At 40.6% G+C, this 22999-nt stretch overlaps 1 protein-coding gene across 7 annotated transcripts in view; it reads right to left on the reverse strand.

Annotated features, from left to right (window-relative positions):
• The window catches only part of znf536 (zinc finger protein 536), a 429900-nt gene that overhangs the window by 157595 nt on the left and 249306 nt on the right, over positions 1-22999 (reverse strand). For all 7 annotated transcript variants that reach the window (XM_007246936.4, XM_007246939.4, XM_049470939.1 and 4 more), the window contains one exon: positions 4773-4931. In XM_007246936.4, coding sequence (XP_007246998.1) covers positions 4773-4931 — 159 coding nt within the window. The remainder of the gene's footprint in view (positions 1-4772; positions 4932-22999) is intronic.

The following is a 22999-nucleotide window of genomic DNA, read 5'->3' on the forward strand; positions in this document are numbered from 1 at the left end:
ATTATGTTATGAATGTAAAGTATTTAAACTTGACAGTAGGTCATTATTGAGGTCTATATTATTATTATTATTATTATTATTATTATTATTATTATTATTATTATTATTATTATTATCAAATATACTCATTCAGTAGAGTGTAATTAACACATGCATTAATTTATCTGTCCTAGTGAACTGAAGAAAGCACGAGCATCTTGAGAAAAGCGTGGTACCATAAGGGCGGTGCCTTCAGGGCGATCTTATAACTGATCAACGTGGCTTACACATCTTGCAAACACATCAGGGCTCGTGTAAATCGCTGCATCGACAGACTGTGAGGATTTCAGCATGTAAATACTGACACACACACACACACACTGAAACACACTAAAACACACTGAAACACACACACTGTGCGTACACACACACACTCTCGGGCCGCCCCGGCGAGTTGAGTGACTGAGTGAGTTAGCGGAGGCTCGGGACGAAGGGCCTCTGCTTCCTCTCTGGAGAAATATGGCCCTTCTGGGGACCCTTACCCTCTTCTCAAAGCAGGCATAACTCAACCTCCCTGGGCTAGAAACATATTTCCCCCCCAGTAACCCCCCCACCACCGCTACAGGGACGTAACCAGGCTGCCCCCCCCAGCTTAAAGCAATCTGTCTGCAGGAGCCCAACAGCAGCTGACTCAAACACTTCACTCGGACCTGCCTCAGACTCGCCTCGCCTTTATTCACTTTCCTCACTCTACAGTACAGCTTTCTATTAACCCTTCATTCAGCCATAGCACAGCTCTTCACAGAGTCAGATTTACTGTGTATGTATAAACTACGTAGTTACACGTTATTTTTAATTAATCTTTATGAAGATTCTTAACATTTAGTTCCAGTGTTGTGCCGAATTCAGCACCCCCGCCAGGAAAAGCACCACCTCTCGTATTTCTAAGTAAAGATAAAGCGCTTTTGTCGCGCTTTATTTGTGCGTACGCTCTGCCGAGAGGGGGTGCTTTGCATGGCGGGGGGTGCAGATTTCAGCACTACTATGGTGCCAAATTCATATTATATTATGGTATTATTACCAAGAAGATGTATATGCGTGCTCCCGAGAGAGAGTATTTAAAATACTGTTTAAATGCACTTTTTCTCTTGTTTCTATGAGTTTCAAGACACTACAATTTGAAATGTGTACTTTCGCCATTTTTTTTTTACTTGTTTGAATTAGTTTAAAATAATTAAATTATTTTCACTACACTGGAAGTTCATAATCTGCACTTTTTTTTCTTTTTCAATGGATTTAAAAACTTGTTGAAGCACTAAATAAATGTGCCTTTGATTAGTTTAACTTATAAGTGCTAAAGTAATGTGCTTATGATTTTAATGCTCTGAATTGAATTATTTCTAACAAAAAAAACAACTGTATCATGTTGCCTACAAGTTTGTAGGCAAACAAATCTTTTTGACTAAATTTCTTGTTTTAACTTAATAAAATTAAATTCACTAGACTGTAGTTTTACTTTTTATTAAGTTTTTTCAATGGATTTCAAAAGACAAGATTTTTAAGTGCAATATATGTAACCATCTCTAAGTGCTAAAGGAAATGTGCTTATGACTCTAATGCTCTGAATTGAACTCTTTCTAATGGGTTTAGAAGCTGTTTGGGAGAAACTGTACCACGTCGCTTGGCCTCGGCCTTCGTGTGTGTTTAAGCTGGAAGCCCCAATCATCGGCTGTGCTGACCGGCGTGCCATACAATCAGGCCTTAATTCCCCAGAACAGCACAGCTATGTGCTTCTTATTAAGCGGGACGAATACTGTTTGGGTGGTCTCCCTTCTTCCCTTGTAAGCGCATACCAAAAAAATAACAACCATCAATTTCCTGAGCCGAGAGTGATTTCCATTTTAAGTTCGAGCGTGAGCTCGGGCTGCCCTCGGAGCACTTGTTGAATAGTTCGCCCCGTTTTTTTTTTTTAGTTTTTTTTCCTCGTCTGTCCCTCTCCAGATGATGTTTTAAAGGTAGCTATAGGAGCCAAAGGGATGAGATCGCTGGAAAGGTATTTAAAGGGCGAAAGCACGAAATGGCTGAAGATGTAATGTTAGCTAAGAGGCTGCAGATGTGTGATGATTCTCCTCGAAATGAAAAAAAAAGAAAAATCCTGCAGGCGTTTATGATACACATAGTTTCGTACAGTTTCCACTTGCGTTTTTTTTTTTTTTTCTCTCTCTACAGTACAGTACACAGCTGACGGCAGTCAGTAAGGTGACCCCGCAGTGCTTATCCTGGTTATCCTGTGTGTTAACTAGGCCAGCTGTGCCTGCCAGTGAGGCTCAGCCTTGCTGTGGGGTACGTACAACATCAGGGGTGGGCTGCAGCCACTCGACCGGCACTATCCACATCATTACTCTGGACCTGGGCTAACCGGCGCAACGTTACCTACCGGAGCTTTACGCTGAAAGGTCGTGAAAAGCCAGACTCGGTGAAAAAACACCCACGACTGCAGGAGTTTTAGAAAAATGGGAAGAGAAAGCTTGCAAACGTTAAAAATGTAATTACATTTGTTTTAATCAGATCAGGCACTAAAAAATTTCAGAGTCTGTACTTTTTGTACGTTTTAAGAGACTAAATTTGTTGTGATCTGCTCCTTGATTTTAATTACTTTAATTGTTTCAAGAAGTTTCAACAGACTGGAAGCTTGCAAACATAAAAAAAAAATTAAATCCTGTCTGAAAAATTGACTGACTTATTTTGCTATTGTTAAGTTGATTATGCAATAAAATTGTTTAGTTGGTGTGGTGCAGTGGATAACACCACCGACCGCCAGTGAGCTACAATGTGGGAAGCTCAAATGGGGTCCAGTTCCTGGTCTGGGTGACTGAATGCTGTGCTACATCAATAGCAAGTCCTTGGGCAAGACTCCTAACACTCAGCTGAAATGCCGTACATATAAATATATTTGTAAATGTGAATGAAAATAAAATTGTTAAAAAGCAGCCAAGAAATCAATCTAGAAAGGATGGTTTGAACCCAACCTTATCGTTTTTACACTTGTGGTGTGGATATTTTTTTGTCATACTTATTTTGGAGCGCTGTAGATTTTACAGTGCTAAGGTGGATATGATTCATTTTTGTACTGATGTTATAAATGTTGTAAAAATTGTATAATGTTGATCTACAGTATATGTTTTGTTTAGATTTTTTTTTTAACATACTCTCCTTTTTTACTTTTATATGTGTTTTCTAAGACTTTACATTCAATTTTGAACATTTAACACATAAAAACACATAAAGAACATTTACTCGTTTTTTTTTAACTTCTTCATTTTTAAACATCAGATTTGCACTTTTCAAACTATTTAATTTATTGTTAAAAGCACATATTTAATGACTCAGCCCAATTGGTGCTTTAAACAGCCTAATGCGCCGGCCCTAGAGGACCAAAAACAAGTTTAGTGCAATACTGGGATACCTAGTGGAAGGATCCATCCACACTGCAATATTTCCAAAAAATGTGATTTACTGCAATCAACAAAACCGTGGGACACTAACTTTAGTGGATATTATTGGTGGATACTAATGACAGGGATTGACATAATGTCAAAAATAGAGATTAAAAGGGTACAAAGTCCAAAAAACTACAATACATTCACAGTCTTGTATTGTTGGTGGAAACTGTTTGGTTTAGCATATCCTGTGAGGTCCCACATGGTTCTATTTTAGAGCCTATATAATTGTCAATTATGAATCAGAGGCTAAGGGTTTTTAATCTGTGCTAGGCACAGGGGTAAACTGATGAACTCTACCATAGAAAAAAGTTTAATATGGTATTTTCTTCAAATTAGCTGCTCTTAGATGAGAGTTTTGCACATATTGGCTGGATTTTTTTCAGTCAGCTTTATGAAGAAGAGTCACCTGTAATTCAGGCTTTCAGTTAACAGCTGTGCTGAACTCATCAAGAGTTAATTTCTTGAATGTATTATCTCTTTATGTGTTTGAGAGCATCAGTTGTAAAGTAGTGAAGAGGTAGAGTTACAGGTATACAGTGAATAGTGAATATTTGAGTAATGTTCTAAACTTTTTTACGCTTTTAAGAAAACTATCCTCAAGTGCGGTCCCAAATAAAACCCTTCAAAAATGTTATGATGATGAAACTGGCTCTCATCAGGACCGCCCCAGGAAAGAAAGAGCAAGAGTTACCTATGTTGCAAAAGATGAATTCATCAAAGTTACCAGCCTCACTGTTTCAACATAGCCTGTGTAGTTTAGTGCTTTTCCAAAAGCGTGGAACAGGCACCATTTAGGTTCACAAGCCTAATTTTGAACTGGTTTGCTGCGTTTCCACCAACAAATGTAAGTTCTGGAACCGGGAACGTTTGGCCGCAGTGGGAACGGAAGAATACTAGGTTCCCTACCGCAAACCTTGACCACGTCTGTTGATGACATATAATGTGATGTTTTGACAGTTTTACTAAAACTGGTGGAAACGTGGGCTGGTACACGTTCTTTTGGTGAAAAAGTGTTTAATGTAAAATGGTGGGAATGGTTGGGCAGTGAAGAGGGGTCTTCAATTTCTTCCATTCTACACTTCTACACAACCTTAGCTTTTCTTTTTAAAGAGGTCACCATACTCAGATCCTCATCCCTGGTCCAGGAGACCTTTCCACGTCATTTATAGACGCATAGTTACGTTACATTTTCACGGGCTTGTGCATCCATCTACTGTGTAGGCAACGACATAGTTTTTATGGGGAAATATAACTTGGCCATTAGAGCATAACCCTGATTTAGTAGCTCACCTGTATGTATTCTCAGATGGACCTTCAGGTGGTGGGAGGTGCGGAAGGTCTTGCCGCAGTAGGGACAGTCCTTCATGGCTGTGCCCACACTTCTCTCTCTGTGCTGAGTCGGTGGCGGCTGGGCGGCACCTGGAGCCTTCGCCATCTCATCCCCAACGTCTGAGAAATAGAAAGAGAGAGAGAAGGAGAGAGAGAGAGAGATGTAACTGTGAGTATTCAGTTTCACTTCAAAACCAGCCGCTTGCCAGCCAGCTTTTCTTCCACTTGTTCCTTTTTTTCCTCGTCTTTTTCTTTCTCCTTTCAGCCTTTTGCCACCCAAATCTGCTAACACCACACAAAGTCAAACACATCAATGGGTTCACGAGCGCCACTCTTCCCCACCTCCTCTTTCTCTCTCTCTCGCTCCCTCTTTCCTTTTTTTTCCGCGGTCTGACAGAACGCTGACAGTTCAGAAGCTTTTCAGGTTGCTTTAGAGATGTCGCCCCGGCTCCTCCACTACACACACCGCCGCCGCAACCCCCCCCACCCTACCCCGCTACCGCTTTATCCCTCCTATCATCATCTTTACTGGGTAGCATATGGTGGATTGTGTCAAAACGAACAATACAGGAAAGGAAACAGCTATGTCAGCAGTGGGTCTGCGCCGCCATGTGGCGCCCTGGTTTTGACAGGTGACGTCGGCGGCGTGGCTGATAGCGGAGGGTGATAACGAAGGCCTCGCGCTGATTGAGCTGCTGTCATACCAATACTCTAAATGTGTCAAGACCAACAAGCCCCCATTCCGAGATAATTAACCACAGCGAATTACATTATTACAGGAGATGTCAGCAGTGTTAGGTTGCGGTACGAGGTACGAGGAAGCCTCTCTCGTATGGTCGAGCTGCGTCGGGACGTAAGATCAAGAGCTCTGATGCTTCGTTCGTCGCTTCTGGAAGTCAAAGAAAAGGACTTTGTTCAAGGAAAAGGACTTTTAGAGCAGGGTTCTATTTTAGGGCCTATTAAAATGTATGTAAATGATGACAGGAGTGTACAGTAGTTACGAAAATATGAGTTATGTTATTTTAGCAGATGCGGTCAGCAATTTAAGTTGTGTTATGAGGTACGAGGAAGGTCAGGACGTAAGATCAGGAGCTCTAATATCGTTTTCAATAGGAGTCAACATAAGAAACTCTTTTCAAAGAAATTCCAGAGCACTTCTATTGATTTGTACATTATAATCTGTACCTTGTTTGGTTAAGCGGATCCTCTGGTGTCCCACAGGGATCAATTTTAGGACCTATTAAACTGAATGTAAATTATTACCATAATGCATGCAGTTATATAAAAAAAGTGTTAATGTTGTTTATGGCGTGACAACTTCCAGTGGAATTCATTTCAGAGCATTTCTATTGGCCCCTACATCCTTAAATGTCTCTTAAATATACAGAATAGAAACTGTATGGTTTGGCATATATTTAATGCTGTCCCAAAGGGTTCTATTATGGGGCCAGACTTTTTTTTCTCGAGTCACTTTGGAGCATTTCTATTGGACATGAATGGAAATGTCTCTATTCCATGTAAATAATAATTGCCAGAGTCACATCTGTCAAAAAACAGAAATAAGGACATATCTGATACCAGTCTTGGATAGCTGGTGTCCAGAACATTCTGGTGATTCAATCTTTAACTCAAACTTCACCACTCCTTTTATATGACCAGGGGCACTTATTTCTGGTTCTTGAAATCTCACACACCCATTCGGGTACATATGAACCTTCTAGGCAGAAAGGTTCATCAATTCTGGCCATAGTTCAGTAAACAATGGTCATTTCCTTACTTAAATACTCCTATGAAATAAGTCAATAAGTTATAAGATCTGGTCCTGTAGACCCTGTATGTAGGCCCACACTTTATACTGTAATTTAATACTTTCATACATATATGCTACTGTTGTAACTGACATTAATTTAAGGCCTTGAAACTCTTTGGGAACCCATGGACTATGGCAAACCAACCAGTTTCTAAATAATCCAATAAAGAATTGACAACTAACAACCAACCTAGGGTTTAAGAGGTTAAGATTTGAACTTGGTGCCAACTATGCGTCAACATAGCCAAGGTGGTTGTTTCTGGTTAAGAGTATGCTGTGCATGGCTGATTGCCTGCCACATCTTATTGGTACGTGTGTCGGTTAAGAGCTATCTATCTATCTATCTATCTATCTATCTATCTATCTATCTATCTATCTATCTATCTATCTATCTATCTATCTATCTATCTATCTATCTATTTTAGCCTTACATCCAGGACAATCCCAGATTTACACTGGACTGCAATCAGAAATCCTGTCAAATAAAACATTAGCTGACCATCTGTGGGGTCAAAACACTCGAATGTACCACTTGCTGCTGCTACACAGCTTTTTCTGTTCTTTTGCCACCATCCCACCCAGGCACACACTCAAACATACACTCAAACGCTCCAACTTCAACCACAAAACGACTAAAGTAACAGCGCTTGGCTCCGCGCCTGACTGTTGTGTTGCAAGTCAGTAGGCGCATGACCCGCTGCGGCTCAAGCAAAGTTTAAAAGGGCATTTTTTTTTCCCTGCTCCGCCACATGATATGGTATGTGTGTGGGGCGAGAGCGAGAGAGCGAGAGAGTGAGCAAGAGAGAGAGCGAGCAAGCATCTGAATGGAGCAACCCACTAAAGCAACCATTCCACTCAATCAAAAGCTTTTCTTCCAGTAATCTTTTTTTTTCCCTTATTTTTTTCCACCCCCCGCCTCCTTTTAAGAATCGAATGAGATTTAAAAAGTTAAAAGAGAAAGGGTGAAGTCAGCATTCTCTTCCGTTCTTGTGACTGGCATCACGTGGCTGCGATTTGCTCGCCTCGCTTTGCCTACACGCGTTACATTGTACTGGCTGCCCCATTTTTTGACCCAAACGTACACACCGCCCATACAACACACACAAACACCTACCCTGACCTAGTTTGGGTCTGGATCCTGACAAATTAGCCTTAGTGGCAAGTGTGAGAGCCTTTAAAAGTGTGGGGAGAGGAGGAGATACACATGTACACACACATTTATACACACTCACACACTTTTATACAAACTTACACACCTTTAAACACACTTGCACACAAGAACCGCGATATAAAAGTGTGGAAAATGCAATAAAAGTAACACCTGCACGCATTTTAAACAACTTGCAGTACATGTATGAGTTTATGACCTCAGGCATGTGGCATATTAACGCTAAGTAGCTAGGCTACTCAGCTATATTTCCCCAATCACTAGTCGTGGTGCCACAACACCAGGAGGGTGAAGACTAGCACACGCCTCCTCCGACACATGTGAAGTCAGACTCCGCCTCTTTTTGAACTGCTGCTGATAGCTGTAGCATTGCCGAGTAGCATCACAGCGCTAACGCTCGGAGGAAAAAGCGCAGCGACTCGGTTCTGATACAACAGCTCACAGATGCAGCCTTGTGCTGATCCACATCACCCTAGGAAGGAGTGATGAGGGGAAAGAGAAGAGAGCCATCTACTGTACTGTACCCACCCAGAGCGAGAGCAAGGTCAATTGTGCTCTCTCAGGCTCTCTCCAGCAGCTGATGGCAAGCTGCATGACCAGGATTCGAACCAGCGATCTCCCGATCATAGTGTCATCGCTACTTGCAGCTATGGGCCACGTTGTACATTACTAAACTAAAAATATACCAAAAAATATACTAAAAAATATAATCCAAATATTATCCCATACAAAATACACTGACAGTATGCTTGATATGTTTAGAAATGTATTTTTCAGATATCTAATAGTCTGTGCATATTAAATTAATGTCAATTATGACATTAATATAGTTATAGGTAAGTAAAGATGTGTTGACTTATAGGATATATAATCTAAGTAGCTGTACATAAGGTACATAAGAAGGTTTTGTACTCCACATTCCCAGAATGCCTCAGAAAAATAAAAATGATAATGCATACATTGTATCAGCCTTTTATTTAACCAATGTAATTCTGGACACACAAACGCACTCTGTTAAACACACACACACACACATACACACATATATATATATATATATATATATATATATATATATATATATATATATATATTCGAACACACACACACACACACACATATATTCCAACACACAAACACTTACACACTTACACACACAGACAGACAGGCGGCCAACAGCGCTGTGTCTTTAATCAGCTGACTGCTCCCCAGCTTTTAATACGGCTGTTCCAATTACTGTAAAAGTCATCCTGCGCTGTATAACCACAAATATTGACAGTTTATTGCACAACACATTTATGACATTTGAAGGTCACCCCATATATTACGCCCCATCCTTCTGCCCAGGGTGTCTGGAACAGAGAGATTTCTCGATAACCCGCCACCTATAACTATTTTCTCCGTATTGATTTTCCATTCCTCATCCCCCCTTTTTTATGCAAAGGGAGAATCTGTAAGAGACACAATATTAAAATGATTGTCACAAGCCAGGTATGGCCTTCATATATTACCCTGCTCAGACGCAGAAACAATAACTCTCCCCCGGGGGGGAGGCGGCTCTTTCCCGCAGACGCCCAAGCACAATAATCTTATTCCGTGTTGCGCTTTATAGATGTTTACTGTCTAAGTAATTACGCTTGGGGATAATGAAGTTAGATTCATAATTTATGATTAACTTGTTCATTGTGACCAAGTTAGAATCCATCAAACGCGCTCAGACGACGCTAGCTGCTAAAGGTGGGATTAATTGACTAGAGGTAAAGAGGTAACAGTAGCAGTAGCAGCTATGTGCTTCTGTTCGTCTGGATTTGGTCAATCGCTGCACAAAAAATAATGTTAAAACATCCCAATGGATAAACATCGGTGCTAGCTAAGTGGACAGTGGTGATGTAGTGGACAGACAATGCTAGTTGCTAAAAGTAGCATCAGCAAAAGTAGAGGCAGCTTAATAGAATGGGTTATCTTCAGTTTGTCTAATTTGCTCAACTGATACCAAATGTCCCAACATCTAAATCTTGATTGTTTTAGTCATAGCAGTGGAAGAATTAGCAGCAGTAGCATTTGCAGCAGTAGCATTAGCAGTGGTAGAATAAGTAGCAGTTGCATTAGTAGTGGTAGCAGGTCGCTTTACAGATTGGGTTAGCCTCCAAAGAAGCATCAAAAAGTGCAAATGGCTAAACATCCATACTTGCTAAGTGAATTTTGCTATACTTGCTCTATGATGCTAGTTGCTAGTTGCTAAAGTAGCATTGGCAGAAGCACTGGAAGCTTAATGGAATAGGTTTACTTTGTTTCAGCTAATTTTCCTCGATTGGTGCTAAATGGCCAAACATACAAATGTCCATGCTTCCTATGTGGACCGTGCTATTGTACTGGACTCTAAAATAGAATTAATTGACTAGCGGTAGCATTAGCCATGGTAGCAGTAAACCTCTGTGCTTGCTAAGTATTTGTTGTTGTACCTGGGCTACAATGCTAGCTAGTTTTAGCTTCTGTGCACCCAGTCCAAAGGTCCAAAGCCCATGCTTAGTAAGTGGCTGGTGCTGATGTACTGGACTATGCTAAGCTAGCTTCTTAACGTGAAATTAATAGTGATACTAGTGGTAGCAGAAGTGCATTTAGCGATTTGGATTAGCTTCTGTTCATCGTTAATTTGGTCAGTAACTGAACTTAATTGACTCAACAGCAGGTTGCTTAGATGATTAGGTTAGCTTCTGTCTAAAAGTCTAAACACCCAAATATCTATGGTGCTGGTTTACGGGGCCTATAATGCTAGCTGTTAAAGGATAGATTATTTAATTGACTAGTAGTAGCATTAGCAGCTGTATCCCTAGCAGTAGCAGTGGCTGCAATGTCTCTTAGCAGACTGGATTAGCTTATTTGTCTAATTTGCTCAATCGCTGCAAGTGCAAAAACCTCCAAATACCCAAACACCCATACTAGCTAAGTGGACAATAGTGATGTACTGAGCCTGTAATGCTAGATGCTAATGGTGCTAAGGATTAATTGACTAGCAGTAGCATTAGCAGCAGTAGCCCTAGCAGTAGCAGTGGTTGCAATGCCTCTTAGCAGACTGGATTAGCTTCTATTCATCAAATCTGCACAATCACTGCGAAAAAAGTGTAAAAACCTCCAATTACCCAAACGTCCATGCTAGCTAAGTGCATGATGCTAATGTACTGGTCCTTATACTGGGCTGTACTGGACTTTTGATGCGATACAAATGGGAGAAGCTGGGAAACAAAGGGCTGGGATCCGACCCAGGGCCAGTGGCATGAGCCATCTGGGAGGAGGTGGAGTATCAGTCACTCACCCTGCTGTCTGCATGCCTCACTCGAACATCTAACACACACACACACACACACACACACACACACACACACACATGCATGCATATAAATACACATACATTCACACATGCTACCACCAGGGTGTGTATGTGTTTACTGTAAGGGAGGATATGGCCTTCATTTGCACACAACTCTGTATATGTGTGTGTGTGTGTGTGTGTGTGTGTGTGTGCTTATGTGTGCATGTGTGTGTGCTTATGTGTGCATGTGTGTTTATGTGTGTGTGTGTATGTGCATTCTCTGGAGTCTCTCCAGATGGACCACACCCTGTTCCCATTAATGAAAAGAAAGACAACAAAAACAAAGAGCCGCTATGCAACCCCCCCTACACACCCCCCCCCACCTCACCCAACACACACACACACACACACACACACACACTCTTAATGGATGGTACTCTCACCAATCACACTCGCCACACCAAATCAGGCCGTCCTGCGGTTTTGATCACTCTGATATCACTTTCACAGGAAATAAAATAATGCAAAAAAAAAATAAAACACGCAATCATAAAAACACAAGACAATTACGATAATGCGTCACGTGACTCTAAACCTCAGCCTCAGTTGAGGAACTGACCTCTCTGACCCTGCTCCTCATCTAACAAACTACAGAAATGTTTCAAATCAGAGAAAGACAGAATAAAAGAAAGAGAGAGAAGATAAAGAGACTAATAGGCAGACGAGACAGAAAGAGAAAGACATAGAACGAGAATAAATGAGTGACAGAAAAGGAGAGACAGACAGTAAGAGAGACATAGCGACATAGAAAGAGAAAGCGAGACAGAGAAACTAAAAGAGAGGGAAGAAGACAAATAGACACAGTGAATGACTTGTGAAAGAGTGAAAGAGAGAAAGACATAGAGAGACATAAAAAGACAAATAGAAAATGAGAGAGAAAAAGGGAGAGAATAGGAAAGGCGAGAGTGAGGAAAAGAGGCAGAAATTTGAGCAAGAAAGAAAGGAAAAGAGAAATAATTAGAAAGAGAATGAAAGAGAAAAAGAGATAGACAGAGAGAGAGAGAGGCATAGAAACAGACTAAGTGACTAAGAGAGAGAGACCAAATGAGACCTACAGAGAGATAAAAGTAGACTGAAAGAGAAAAAAGAGACATAGTGCGTGAGACATTGAAACTTAGAGAGAGAGATGTAGAAAGAGACAGAGAGAACGACAGAGAGACAAGAAAGAGACTATACAAGAAATAAAAGAGACACAGAAATTGACTAAAAGAGAGAGAAAGGCACTAAGAAAAAGAAAGAATACAAGAGAGACATAAAATGAGAGAAATATATCTAATTTGAATCTAAATCTTATGGAAACAAGAGAGATTTAGAAAGAGACTATCAAAGAGAGAGATTGGCTAAAAGAGAGAGAGAGAGAGAGAGAGAGAGAGAGAGAGAGAGAGACATAGAAAGAGACTGAGAGAGAGAGACATAAAAAGAGACTAAGTGAGATAGAGAAAAGAGAGAGGGAGAGAGATAGAATGAGACCTACAGAGAGATGAAAGTAGACTGAAAGAGAAAAAGAGAGATAGTGAGTGAGACATTGAGACTTGTAAAAGAGAGAGATGTAGAAAGAGACAGAGAGAAAGACAGAGAGAGACATATAAAGACTAACATACAGAAAAAGAGACAGAAAAAGAAAGAATACATAGATACATAAAATGAGAGAAATATAGTATATATAATATATCTTAAATCTAAATCTAAAGGGAACAAGAGAGACAGAAAGAGACTATCAGAGAGAGAGAGAGAGAGAGACAGAAAGAGAGAGAAAGAGAGACAAAGAAAGAGAAAGAGAGATATAGAGAGAGAGACATAAAAAGAGACTAAGTGAGATAGAGAAAAAAATAGAGAGATAGAATGAGACCTACAGAGAGATAAAAGTAGACTGAAAAAGAAAAAGGGGAGATAGTAAGTGATATTGAGACTCAGAGAGAGAGATATAGAAAGAGACAGAGAGAACGACAGAGAGAAAAGAAAGAGACTATACAAGAAATAAAAGAGACACAGAAATTGACTAAAAGAGCGAGAAAGAGAGAGAGAATACAAGAGAGACATAAAATAAGAGAATTATAGTCTATTTTGAATCTAAATCTTATGGGAAAAGAGAGACAGAAAGAGAGAGAGTGACATATATAGAGAGAAAGGGCAAGTGACATAGAGATACAGAAAGAGAGAGAGAGAGAGGTAAATGTGATGACATCATTTGAGAAGCATTAGGCTTTTAAAAATGCGCCCGGGGGGAGTTGATTTCCTTACGCGGGAGCAACACAACACCATCCGGCTGATGCGCGGCACACACTCGCTTTTTTGATTTGGACCGGTGCCATCTTTGTGAAGCGAGGGCTGGTTGGGGCGAGTTAATCAATTTGAGGTTTAGTTACACTGCTGAGGCTAGCGCTTAGCGCTTAGCGCCCACCGCTAGAAAAGTAATCGGAAACCGGCGGAATTTATTAACCAAACACCAATTACCATTAAACACCACTGCATTACCCCTTTACTTTTACTACCTGACAAGGAGACTACTTAATGAAATTTTCAGATTAAAGTTATTTAGCCCGCTGATTTACGGCGCCACCAACTCCTAATGCAGCCCCCACGGCGCAGATGCCAGCCCGGGCATCCTTTTCTCTTTTTTCCCTCTCTCTTTCTTTTTTTTTTTTTAAGGTGTACACCAGGGACCCCCAAAACCCCTCCGTGGTATCACAGCAACCAAGTCGTGCCCAGACCAGAAAAGGCACTCCAAAAAAGAAAAAAAAAAGAAGAAAATAAAACACACTCGTTCTGCTAAAAGCAAACGAGGGGAGCATGCCCCCCCCCCAACCACCCACCCCCCCCCACCCTCAATGCCCTCATGCCAGTCTGCCAGCCTAGTCTCTAGTCTCCAAGTCTCCAAACCAGACCCTGACCCGAGTGTCAACGAGGAAATAAATTTGCGAAATGAGATTTAACAGGAAAAAAAAGAAGCGAGAGAAAGAAAAGAAAGAAAGAAAAGAGGTGAAGAAGAAGAAGAAAAAAAAAAAAACAACCCTCCTCTAAATTCAAAAATGTTTACCCCCGCTCTGTTTGCGAGATGAAACAGCCGCAAAATGTGTTACATATAAGGCATGTGGGTAAACAGGGGCACCAGATGTTCTTTGATGTTAATAATGGCATTTATTATTAATATTAATTAGACTGCATTCAGCAATACATTTGGGCCATTTCCAAGTCAATTAAGCAAAATGGCATTCGGGAGATGTTGAAACGACATTTTAAGGCAGGTGTTCGGCGGTCCCCTAATAAAACATTTTCGCAACCACTGAAAAACAACCCATTTTCAGCAGATTTTCCTCCTCTTTGTCTGCAGCAGGCAGCTTTTTTTTTTTTTACTTTTTTTTTTGTTTTTAACCATTTATCCTCTGAGCGCTGAGTATCTTTTTATTTTTATTTTGTTAAGGATGAATAGTTTAATCCTGTTGTGATTAAATGCCATGCTTTATACACGATCATACATATTATGTTTTAGTAACAGCATTACTACTTTATAGATAAAAAAAAGTGATTATTTTCTTTGTATTTTTGTTTATTTGTTTGCTTGTTTGTTTGGGGCAGTGATAAAAACAATGTTTTTTTTTTAATACTTACATGATGACAGGTAAAATCTAAATAAACCCTATTGTTGTTTACAGCTCAGAAAAAAAAAATACGAGACCACTTAAAAATAATGAGTTTCTTATATAATCAAGAGGAAGATGGGTGATCACAAGCCATCAAACCAAGCTAAAATGCTTGAATTTTTTGCACCAGGAGTAAAGCAGCATAAAGTTATCCAAAAGCAGTGTGTAAGACTGGTGGAGGAGGAGAACATGATGCCACAATGCATGAAAACTGTGATTAAAAACCAGGGTTATTCCACCAATTATTGATTTCTGAACTCTTAAAAGCTTTATTTTAATTATTTGAGAGAAATGGTCATATACAGCAAGATACTATATAATAATACCCTAAAAAATTGTATTTCTAGAGCAGTGTATAAAAACTTGAAAACCTTCTGGCCAGAGATTAAAGAGAATATAAAATAATACTAATGACGATGATAATTTGGAAACGTCATACATGTTTGTTTGTTTGGGGCGGTAATTTTTGTAGAATATTTAGATTGGTAGAGATGGCACCATCAGGTTCAGTTCAGTTCAACACCTTTATTAATAAGACATCGAATGTTATGTTTTAAAGAATCGGTGATATACAGTGTGATTGGACAAGATACCTTAATTTTTCTTTGCTATTTCCAATAAAATCGGACTTTCTAGAGCAATGGATGGTTAAAGCTACACCCAATACTTTTGGGTATTGGTTATATTCATGTTACACTACATTATGTTATGTGCAGAACATTATGTTCTATGATTTGGGCTGAAGCAAAGACCTTCTGGCCAGAGATTAAGGAGAATATGAAATAATACTAATGATGATGATGGTGGTGGTGGTGGAGGTTTGGGAACATCATGGATTAAATCTGGCGGGTGCAGGCGACATCATTTCAACAGCTTAATTCTAGGGTACGACACGTGGGGCTGAATGGGTGGCGCGTACGCACCAAATGCCACGGTCAGGGCGCTGTGAGCGGCTAGGCGCCCGTCCGTGCACACGGACCAGTGCTCCTGCCTGCGGAGTAAATACCAGCCTACAAAAAAAAACTAATTACTCAACACATGGTGGCAAAGCCATGGCAGGGGGTTGGTGGGGGTGCTGTGCTGTGGGTATAATCCTATATAGATCCTGTGCATAAGTAAGAAATGTGTACATATGGACGGATATGGACGGTTATAGGGCTAGGGATGGTGGTAGAATGGAAAGTAGAGTGTGTGAATGAGGGGGTTCGAACCCCTAGACCCCTACATCCTGGACCTTTAAGAAAAAGGAGCTGGCGGCGTATTACCTCCAGCAGCTACTAGCACCGATTTGGCAGGAGGGCCCTGTTTTTTTTTTTTTTTTTTTAAAGCTCGGTGAGGCTCAGCCATACAATGGTACATTAACAATCTGTGCATTCATTTATCAGCCGATGCGTTTTTGGACTCTGCGTTTATGGCGCAGTGCACTTTTCATCGCTGAAAATTAATGAACATGCCTCCCCTCGCAACAAACATGCACCTGTGCCGCCGTGATGCTAATCACAAACATTTATATTTATTAGCGACGGGCTGAGCGAAAGTGGGATTATAAAAGGAGGAGGGAAGACTGTCCTTTTTTTCTGCTCGCTGAACAGAATGCCACATTTCTTTTTCCCTTTTTTTTTCTCTCCGTTCCTCTTTTTATTTTTTCCCAGCGCATTTGTTCTGCCTGGCGGCGGAGGGGTCAGGTGAAATTAAGCTTCAAGCGTTCTCTCGTCGATTGTGAGGAGTTCAGCGAATCATTCATGGCTTGGCAAGCTTCGCCAAACTCTCTCAACCAATAACGCTCGTCCTCCGTACACTTTAACGCACACTTTTAAACGAAGGTGATTCGAACGGTTCACAGGAATCATTGCTGGTTCCATAAAAAACAAGCTGATTTAAAGTGACTAAACTAAATATCTGCATTAGTTATTTATCGTTGTGTAAAATGATTTGTTTTCTGCTTGAGTCGTTACGTTTAGATGGGACATACATTAAGTGCATACAATCTAACAATTGGCAGAAAATCGACTCTCACAACTGAGTATTGAATCAAAACTAGAAATTGATTCACAATTAAGAGTCAACTCACAGTTGAGAATCAACTAAGAATTGATTCAATTCGCAAATAAGACTCAACTAAGAATTGACTCATAACTAAGAATTGACTCATAACTAAGAATTGTCTTAGTCCTTTTACTCTTTTAATTTTCTGTTACTGTTACAGTAGTACTTCTATTAACACGTGTCCATTAAGTTACTTTTAATATACTTTTTTTATAAGCTCCAACAAGTCAATTCTTCTTCAAGTACATGGCAGACAATTTTTAGTGTATCTTTTGCCAGAGGAAAGGGAAAAACAACTGATTTTTGAACAATCAACCATTGATGATTCACCCCTTACCTTAATCGATTGACCTTTTTAAGTAAGATCAAAAGTAAAAGTTAAAAAAAGTAAAAATTTAAACAGTAAGGGATTGTTTTGCTAACTTCACCCTCAGCTCAAATAAAAAAAGGCTAAAAAATGGGAGGAGTACTTTGAGAGAAGCATTGGGTGATGTATGGGTTTAGAGGCAGGGCAGAGGAAGAAGAGCTGATTGGCTGAGGACACATCATTCACACCTATAGCACAGTTGAAACTGAGAGGGCACTGCAGAGGCAGGAATTACCACAATAAAAGCGTTATGAACTGTTTATAAGAGATTTTAAGCAGGACTGGTATATATTTCAGTACTTCGAAGAAACACATTTTAGCTATTAATGAAAGAAAATAGGTTTTAGGGCTTAGTGGCTTCAATGGAAAAATCCAATGGAAATGATGAGTAGTTCAAGACTAGGCTCATCCATGTGTGGGGAACTGATCTCATTTAACTTAAGCTGAGTAGTGGAATCTTTCTCTGTCTCTCTCTTCTCTTTCTTTATTTCTTTCTTTCCCTTTATTTTCTCCATTCACAACTGACTCCATTCGCGCCTCAGATCCGACCACCTCATGTCTCAAGGTCTTCACAACGTGCCCTTCCCAAAGTGGCACACACCACACACCGGGCACAGACAACATGACATTGTCTCAGGAGGTCAGAGAGGTGAAAGTGGCAGAGGCGTGCAAATGAGCCACATTGACAGCGCTCTTGACCATGGAGGTCCTTTCCCCCCTCCCTCGCTTCTTTCTCTCTCTCTCTCTCTCTCTCTCTCTCTCTCTCTCTCTTTCCCTCTCTCTCTCTAATATACTCTCGTGCTCTCTCTTGCTCTCTCTCCCTTGCTCTCTCTTTCTCCCTCCCTTCACCAGTGACAGAAGGTGCGCCTCTCCCTCTTTAAAGGCGAAGCCTCTGCCGAGCTGGGGGAAACAGGAATGGTGCCATAACTTTCCGGCTGGCACCAGCCCATCTTTGTTTTCTTCCCCCTCTCTCGAGTCGCTTTCAGGCTTCAAAGAGCACCAAATTAAAAATAAAAAAAGTAAATAAGGGAAATAAATTAATAAGCAAGTCTCGAGGAGAAGGTGGAGACGGCGAAGACGGCAAAGAACGCAAAGAATACGAAGAACGCAATGAATTAGGCTTGGGTTCGATTTGCTAAAGAAGAAGACGAAGAAGAAGAAGGAGGCAGTCAGTGAGGTCTCACTAACTGTATTATTCTGCAGGGTGATCACAAAGAAGGAAGGGGGGGTGATTTGACAATGTGACGAGAGAGAGAAAATACTCAGCACACGCTCAACACTCTTGCAACGCTCTCGCAAAGCTCGTGGGCACCACTAGGTCCACCGCTTGGCCCCTCGCACAGGCTCGTGATCCGTCCTGGGCGCCACGAGGCCCCGGGGGCGGGCATCTCATAAGGAGCTCTGCTTCTGCAGGGCCGGCTGCTCTTAATAGTGGTAAATATTCATCGGGCGCCCACTTTTTTGGCAGGAAGGGAGTGTTTATCATTAGTGAAGCCTGAGCAGATCCAGCTCGCACGGGGGACGGCGCTCGCTCGATTCCTTTTTTTTTTTTTTTTTTTTCACGCGGATCCGTGCCGTGCAGATGGGATGGGGAGAGACATATGCAGATGATATTATTAATATGTTACTATATCTACGCTGCTTATGGCGTAAAGCCCCACAAATCAGCAGCCGCCGAGATGTTAGATGTTAGATGTTTTAGTAATAGTAGTTTCACGAAAAAGAATGAATGGAATCTTTACAACAAAATTTTTTAATCGATTGCCTTCCTTCGAGTCATCTGCTTGGTTACCAAGTCGCTCTTGGTTAGTTAGTGCTTAGTCAGTTATCAGTCACACTGTGCCTTTAAAACCCTTTAGAGGTTGGGGGTTGGTGGGGGAACGAATGGCAGGCGAAGGGGAGGGGGGTGAAAAGAAAAAAAAAAAAAAAGAGACCAGGCATCCTCGCCTGACATTGATTTCCTATTCATTTCTCAAGCCAACCAAATCAACAGCAAGTACAACAGGCAATCATAAAGCTGACTTACAGATCTGTGAGTGTGTAAGTGTGTAACACGCGGACACAGCTCGGCTCAGCGCCGCTCAGCACCTTCCGAATCCATTACCTTCCATATAAAGCCATTAGCTTTCAGCAGCGTCGCTTGGATTCTTTCACGGCTTTAATGCGAATTAAAACAATAAAGAGGTACTTGGGAGGAATTACCATAAGGGCTATGACCTGATCAATAACGGCATTATGAAAACCAGTGAGACTATCCACAATCCAGCGCTCTGTAACAACGACAGGCGAGCCTTCGAAGACCTTCCCTAATGACCTTCTTCCGCTAATACCTGACCTTAACCGAAATCTCCTTTCGTAAAAGAGATGTGTTACGTACGTGTCTTCCAGCCTCTTTTTCTTCTTCTTCCTGCTCTTTCTTTCTCCCTCCTTCAGCCACATGGCCTATAAATTGTGCAGCCAAGGACATCCCCCTGTTTTACTCCTATATGCACTTGCCCAGTGTCTCGGAAAATGAAATAAAAAGATTTATCATGCAGTCCCAAACACAGCGGTATCTCGTGAGTGAGCGCCTCTGTCCGAATAAATTTCACCGAAAGCCCGCAGCCGGCCCGCCGTGCTTTAAACCTGCCTCTAAAAGTGTCCCTTCCTCTTCTCCTCTCTCCCAACTTCCCCGTCAAGGTTGGCCCAATCCATCACAAATAATGTCGGACATCATTTATTTAACCTGACTGCATTAATCTGACTGAAGGGGCCGCGAAAAAGAAGTTTCGCTAAATTTAGACAAGTAGTAAAGTAGCTATGAGTGTGCTATGAGCGTGGGCGGGCTGAAAAAAATGAAATAAAATTTAAAAAATAGGTGCCGGGAAGGGTTGTTACTATGAAACAGCTACAGCTAGGGCTGTGAGATTAATCAGATTTCTTAGATTTGTTTCTTAGTTTGTTATATTGGTCAAAAATAGTGTTTACACTATTTGAAAAAGCTTTAAAAAGTTCTAAACCTAGATTTTGGAAATATTCGAGTTAATCAAGGCTTTCTAGTAGATTTTCATTGCATTTATAGCGAAACGTGCAGCATTATTCCCCAACTTATCCCTTATGCCATATCCCAAACTTACTAAAGAGAGCACCAACCATCTTTCCAGAGTTTTATATAGTGATCTATTAAGCATGGTGCCAATACCAATGTTTATGTTATCTGCCATCAGCTGCCGGAGCCCTGAGAGAGCACAATTGGTCTTGCTCTCTCTTGCGGTGGGTAGATGGTGCTCTTTCCCCTCATCACTCCTAGGGTGATGTGGAGCTGCACATAGCTGCGTCTGTGAGCTGATGTATCAGAACCGAGTCGTTGCGCTTTCCTCCGAGTGTTAGTGCTGTGATGCTACTCAGCAATGCTACAACTATCAGCAGCAGTCTGACTTCACATGTATTGGAGGAGGCATGTGCTAGTGTTCACTGGTTGGGTAATTGGCCTTGTAAATTGGGGAGAAAATGGCATATAAATTAGAATTATAATCTAAAAAGAGGAAGGGATTGTCCACAAAAATTTGGCCACAAATCTACAGTTTAGCTAAAAGTTTAGGTAACACTTCCTATGAACCCTGTATTCATAATGCCTTATGAATTAATTCTACATATAGAGCATTAAGAATGTTCTTTACTGGCTTTAAGTGAAGTGTGTTTCTAAATGGCTTTTCAAATGCGCAGAGTAAGGCATAATAACATTTACTTGTTTAAAAACATGTTTAAAACACTCATATTGCACTATAAGACATTACAGTGTAATAAAACTTACTTCACAATTAAAAAGCATATGAAAACTCACTTCACTTAAAGTCATTTATGACTGTATATAAGGCTTTATAATGTGTTACACACTTTTATAAAAGTTTAATTTGAGAAATCATAGCTGAATATTATAATGCATTATACCAAAATTTACCAAATCTGTGTTATAGTGCATTACAACAATACATTGTACTGTGTTCTTATGAACAGATTTTATAAGGCATTATATGCCTGTTTCTTTATAAACCTTTATACTTGTAGTTTATAATGTCATGAATGTTATGAATGTCACTGTATGTACGTATGAGCTATTATACAGGCTTATTACAGTCATTATAAGTTGTTATGCATGTCATATAATGCATTATGAATGCATTATAATGCGTTATGACTACAGAGTTCATAGGAAGTGTTACCAAAGTTTGTTAAAAAAAAAATCACAGCTATCATCTGCGCCATCGCTGATCCTACCCCACCCTTTCAACTCAACCCCACCCCAGCCATCTCCATCTCCGCAACCTTTCCCTTTTCAATCCCTCCTCCTCCTCCCACAGCTCCCATTCCTTCCAGTTTACTGTGCGTCACCCCTAACACATGTCTGCGAGAGTAAGCCTGCTCCTATCTCCTCCACAGCCGGAATGTTAATTTGTTATGAAGGTCATTGACAGAGAGTAATAATCACCATTGGGGATCTAACAATTTGCCATTTCGGAACATTGCAGCGCAGATGACTCAACTATTAATAGACCAAACCCCCCCATACCCCCCCTACCACCCTTCTCTCCACCAACCAACCACCCCACCACCACCTCCACCACCCCACCACACACCCTTTAATATGACTAAAACTATTCTGGTGATTCCACAGGCCGGAGAGGAAAAGAAGAAGAAGAAGACGAGAGGAAGACGAGGAAGACTTATGTCTTTATTTCTCTTCATCTGTTATATATAAATATATATATATATATATATATATATATATATATATATATATATATATATATATATATATATATATATTTTTTTTTTTTTTTCTTTCTTTTATCTGCATGGAGATATCTGACATTTGGAGCAAATTAATGTGAACCTAAGCCTGGTGAAAAGTGCCGCATGACAAGATATTGAAAATTAAATCACACTGTTACAGAGAGAGACGAGAAAGGGTTGCTGGCCTATCTTCTCTCTATGTGTGCCTCTCACTCTCTCTCTTTTACTCTTTTACTTTTTTTCTCTCTCTCTTTTCTCTCTCTCTCGCTCACACACACAAAAAAAGACAGTGTTTGTACAATACCACCAACATGCTGACACTCAAGCAGGACCCGGGATTCCATTATATGGATCCGATGCGGCGAAAATGTTTACAACTAAACAATAACAGTTTATTTCCAAACTCATTTGCCGGCGGCTTCGCCGTTTGCCAGAGCATTCAGACATATGTGTCTGCGTTTGTCAGCCGAACAAAATCGCTCCGGCTTAAGCTATTTTTATCAGACAACCCGCCATTTGTTCTTTTTAAGTGTTCAGCATTTATGGAAGCGAGCGGGCAAAGTTGGAATCCTTTATCTACAGAGGCTCAACATCTCAAGACTAATTACAAATTAATCTGCATCTGTATATCTAGTGAAGAGGAGGGCAATAAGTCCACGCACTAAGAACTATCACTTATATATTTATAAATATATCTGCGCGTGGCGGCGCGGGGCGAGGGACGAGCATGACATAATTGCCTGCTTTCCACACCCATGCAAAGGGACATCAAGGCCGAGAGATTGGGAATATTAATAATTGATCATTAGTTCGATAAGCCAGAGGCTGAAGCTGGAGCAGTTGTTTTGGCTGCCAGAGTCGCACGGACTCCATTAATGCAGACCAAATGCAAAGGTTGTGCATGTCGTCCGGGTTTTTTAACACTTTTTTTGTGCAATTTAATCATTATGAATTATAATAAATAACATTATTTACATGCATTTTATGCTTAGATACCTGTGCACATCTTAGCA

The sequence above is a fragment of the Astyanax mexicanus genome, chromosome 23 (genome assembly GCF_023375975.1).
Source record: "Astyanax mexicanus isolate ESR-SI-001 chromosome 23, AstMex3_surface, whole genome shotgun sequence".
Classification (NCBI taxonomy): domain Eukaryota; kingdom Metazoa; phylum Chordata; class Actinopteri; order Characiformes; family Acestrorhamphidae; genus Astyanax; species Astyanax mexicanus.